This window comes from Cupressus sempervirens, chromosome 4, assembly GCF_028749045.1.
Source record: "Cupressus sempervirens isolate cs-2001-9-10 chromosome 4, ASM2874904v1, whole genome shotgun sequence".
Lineage (NCBI taxonomy): Eukaryota > Viridiplantae > Streptophyta > Pinopsida > Cupressales > Cupressaceae > Cupressus > Cupressus sempervirens.
This window is the reverse complement of record NC_143121.1, coordinates 801256360-801261521: the sequence shown is the minus strand read 5'-3', so window position 1 is coordinate 801261521 and position 5162 is coordinate 801256360. Positions and strand designations below refer to the sequence as shown.

The following is a 5162-nucleotide window of genomic DNA, read 5'->3' as shown; positions in this document are numbered from 1 at the left end:
TACTGCATAGGGATCCTCAATAAAGATTTTTCCTTATCATCTAGAATTGCAAAACAATTCTTAAGTTAGCTCAAAAATGGTTTACATAGTAGTTTGTGGCATTACAAACAACTATGCCAAAACTATATTACTCGGCACTTGAAGTGTCTAATGCTAGGCATCCACTATCTCTTCAATGTTGTAACTCAGCCTTTGAATGACTTGGCATCCACTAATCACTCGGCATTTGAACGACTCGACACTTACTATCTGCTTGGTATTTGAGTGACTCGACACTTACTAGCTACTTAGCATATACTGTATATCTCTTGCTCAACATATACTATTTGACAACTTATGCTTGGCATACATTTCTTGTTTGACATGAACTAAGTAAATGACTTAAGTATATTGTCACTCATATGTCAAAACCAATATGAGATTAACAATTCACACATAAATCCATTCTCTTTATTTTCCTTGTGGTAATATCAAAGTAGTGCCTACACTTATTTGTAACCAATCAATACACTATAGACACAATGATTAATTTATCAAACAAAAAGTATAATAGTTTATTTAGGTTGCCCTTCAAGACGTTATGAAAGATTATATAGCCAAATAAAATATCTTTCAAAATATATGTTGTTGAAAGTTATATTTTAACTTGTTTGAATAAAGAAATCCATTTACAAAGAGATGTAAACATATATAATTAGGTAGCACAATTTTTTGAAGAGCTTTGGTTCACTAAATAAATATATCACTTGGAATTGCAAACCCATTCCAACACAAAATAGGATAACGATTCACAAGACAATACTAAAAGAATTTATAGAACCTTTACTGAGGCTCAGTACACCACCATTCAAGATCTTATTGAAATTAGTGACTGATTCCCTAAACATATTAAAGCATCCCATTATTCTCAAACTTCCTAAGTAGCTTCAATAATTCTAAATACCCTTTCAGTGCTTCACAATGGTCGTAACCAGATTAACATGAAGTTGGTTCCAAAATTTGTGAAAATTCGTACTGTATACATTCTTGTATAAATCCCACAGATTGCACATCCACATTTATGTTTGGAAAGTCCCATTTTCAAAGCATTTTACCCAATAATCCCATCCTTGTTAATTTTTGCATTATGTCAAACAGTTCGCATGCTTTGTCAATGCTTAGTAGGCCTTGTTTTAATTGAACATCTTGTTATAGATTAGGTTGAATGGTCAATATTTGAGGCTAAATTCCTTCATATTATCTGATGGGAATATTCACACACTTATTACATGCTCCCATTTTGTAACATACACACGTATGGAGGTACAATTGTGGTTTTTTTAAAAAATATTTATTAGTATTTTAACTTGTAAACCCTTCCAAATTGGCTGAAGATCTCTTTGTGCTTGCAAAATTCCATCCAAACATTTCACCCGCCTCTTTTCTAGTCAACATAACAAAGCTCAGCCTTTTTCAAACCAAAATTTGGACTTCGTGCCCTTTGTATCATGACATCTAGTGTTGAAAGGAGATGTGCATTGTTTTTTTTCTAATCCAAGACCGGAGTTAAAAAATCCAACTTGTATGAATTCTGAATTTTTTTTTAGGGGAATCAAACAAGTATGTGATTGTCATTTTCTATTCCCATTCCCTATTCTCATTTCCATTTTCCATTTTAATTTTCTATTCCTACAATCAAATGGACACTTAGAGTTGAGAAACTCATACAAATCATGTATCAATCCCATGATTAATGAAACTCGATTATTTGCAAATACAACAAAACAATGCTCTAAATAAAAACTTACACATAATTAGATCCAAAAACAACTAAATGTTACACAAGTATGAATTGTGGAAGTATGACCAATTCAATATATAATTGCCTATTATAACAAAGTTTAATAGAAAACTCTGGCAAATGAATGAAAATAAAATTGCTTAATGCAACATGTAAAGGTAATAAAATATATTGAACATACATAAAATGGTGCATTGTAATTTAACATTTAGAGCATAATCACAATTATAACCTTTTGTGACAAGCAACTTGACATCAAAATGAGAGAGAATTGAGAGTAGAAAGTAGTGTAAAAAATACTATATCTTCAGGTCTAATACATGAAGAACATCTAACATATACAAATTAGGTACATGTAAACCCAAAAAATAAATCTTGGAAAAGGAGTGACAACAAACAATAGGAAAAATCACAAATGCAACCAAAGATCAACTAAGTAAAATAGTGAAATCCAATTCAAATTGCTTTAGAAATGCGAGAGTTGAAAACTCTGAAGAGAAGTCCTTGAGATGATTAGAACTAGTTTGAACTCCCCAAAATTTTAGGAAAAAAATTAATGTTGGGGAGGAAATAGCTTCTCCTAATATTTGTAAAGCTTAATGAGAAAAAAAATTATTTGGTGCATGCAATTTGTGTTTTAAAAATTATCACATTTACTTCTGAAATAATAAATTTCAAACCAATAACACAAAATGGCTTCACATGAAAGTCAATGTCTTTATAAATTAAGTTTGCGACATCAATAGAAATTGTCATTCCATCAAATATGAATGTTGTCTCCACCATCTCCATGTATGATGATGTTTCTTTTTTGTTTAAACTAATTGTTACCTTTTATATGTTATCAATCAAGTCACAAAAAATTAGATAGTATAAGTTGACAACATGCAAAATGTAGGTAAAACACTAAAACAAATATATGTAGCCCAAGTTAAAGCTCACACATATGTGTTTTCTTTGATGTTTATGATAGTTCTTTGTGTACTTTTGTTAGGCACACAATTTATTGCCTTTTGCACCGTAGTAAAATTTTCAGCTTTGGATTGATCCACATAAATTTGAATAATAGTGATATCACGTTTGCAATTTTTTATAATTAATTTTACTTCTACTCTTGGGCCATGGCTAAATAGCTAAATATTTTCACCTTGGTGAGTGCCCGTTCCATGCTTCGTCATTATGCCTCATACAAAGCAAGGACATAGTATAGAAGACAAAGTTATCAAGACTTCATGGGCATGGAAACATATATGAGGCATGACCATACATTATGAAATGCACTTACCGAAGTGCAAATATTTGACTATTTAGCCAGTGCCTTATTCTTGAGTGTCTAATGACTTTACTCTCTTATATAAGATGAACTAACATATTTTAGTATGACAAACTAAAAACTTTATTTGCTTGCCAATATCAATACAACAAGAAATGTGTTTCTAATTCACCCTCTTGCTATTTTGATTTTGTCTTTTAAAATTTGTCTCCAATATTAGATAATTTATAATTTCAAGTCCCACCTCGGAAAAAATTATATTATTAAAAAGACTTCTTAATTTCGTTCTTGAAATCTTATACTAGGCTCGTGAACCAACAAGACAGAGACAAGAAAGCTCCACTTCCAGACAAACAGAACACTACAATCTTCTTAATAAAAATATACTGCTTCTGTCCCAAAAGATGCTTCATTGGTAGGTAGCTTTTATTTGTGTTGTAAAATCTCATTAGCGCGTGGTAAGGACAAAGCTTCTCTTTTGACAAACAAAATAACATAAATCTCGTAGCATACTCAACTTGAGGCTTGGACAAAAACCAATGGTTACCGTCGCCACGGCATACTCATTCTAATTTAAACACCAAAACAAGGAAAATAAGTTGCAGACAAAGCTTAAACTAAAAAGCTCGGCCGCCCAAATAAGACTCTTTTAAAATAGTTTATCACACATCCTTGTATACATGTAACATATACATGGGAGAGGCTAAATGGTCCGTCTGCACCGAAGCCATGGACGATACCGACTTTCCCGATGTAAAACAGGTCTTCGGCGCTGTCGCTAAAAATTATGCACAGTTCAGACCCCGCTATCCCGCTCAACTCTTCTCCTTCCTCTCTTCCCTCACTCCGCAACACGATCTTGCATGGGATGTGGGCACTGGCACTGGCCAAGCCGCGACTGAGGTAACTGCTAACAAGCTCATCATTTCTTATTTATCACACGTGTGCCATTCAGATCTATATAACAGTCTGTTGCATGTGTGTGAATGGATAAGCAGTTATCAAATTACTATTCCAAAGTGGTGGCCACAGATACGAGTGAGGGGCAGATTCAACACGCAGAGCACCGCCCCAACATAACATACGCCGTTACGGCGCCGTCAATGAGCGATCAAGAACTGCTATCAGCCGTCGGCCCCGATTCTTCTGTGGACCTCGTAACAGCCGCGACGGCCGTCCACTGGTTCGATTTGGATAAATTTTATCCGCAGGTGAAGCGCGTGTTGAAGAAGCCCGGCGGCGTGATTGCGGTGTGGGGGTACTGGAAGCTAATTGTAGATCCGCCTGTGGATGCCGTTTTCGAGCGGTTTTTTGAGAGAACTTACCCGCTTTTTAGTCCGGCTAGGAAATTGGTGTTGGAGGAATACGAGACTCTGCCTTTTCCGTTCAGAGTTGTGGAGGGAATAAAAGTGGAAATCGAAGAGAAGAAGACGTTTGAGGAGTATTTTGGAGTACTGGGAACGGGGTCTGGCTTGGTGGGCAGGGAAGACATCTTGGCCGAGTTTAGACCAGATTTCGAGGCAGCGTGGGGAGGTCCGCTCCATGTGACCAAGGTTGTAAAGTTCCCGCTTTGCTTAAAGATTGGTAAAGTTTGAAAAAAAAGCCAAGAATCTTGTGGTACAAGGTGGATGATCAACAGCCTTATTTGTGCCATTAATTCATGTTTCTTATTACATGTTGATCATATGGTTTAACGATGTCCCATTGGGTCCACTACTAGGCTTTGAGAGTTGCTGTCTAATAAGATCTTTTCTCTACTCATGATAGTGTGGGGCAAGTTTCCTTTTAATTTTACTCTTCGTAATTACCGTTTTGTTTTTCCATTGGCACTTGTATTAGGAGATAGAAAGGATTTATTTGTAGTTTTGTTGTAATTCAGAGGGGAGATACTCTTCAATTACTCTAGGTTCTAATGGTTGATTATGCATGTACTAATAGTCACTTTTTTAGTTCTTTTAATTTTTTTGGTTGGTGATTGACCAATTTGTGCACCACTAGTAGGACATTTCATAAAGACTACTATGACATTTAATCAAGAATATTGACATTTTTTGAGCAAGTGACTATTGGTGTAGGAACATAGCAGGTATTAGCAGGTATCGGGCGAAC

General features: G+C 35.0%; 1 protein-coding gene across 1 annotated transcript; it reads left to right on the top strand.

Annotated features, from left to right (window-relative positions):
• The first annotated feature begins 3761 nt into the window (after nt 1–3761).
• Nucleotides 3762–4701, top strand: LOC149563816 (uncharacterized). The gene is made up of 2 exons (XM_089824081.1): nt 3762–3956; nt 4052–4701. The coding sequence occupies exons 1-2, from the start codon at nt 3783–3785 to the stop codon at nt 4646–4648; spliced, it is 771 nt and encodes a 256-aa protein (XP_089680207.1). The 5' UTR covers nt 3762–3782; the 3' UTR covers nt 4649–4701.
• Nucleotides 4702–5162: the final 461 nt, after the last annotated feature.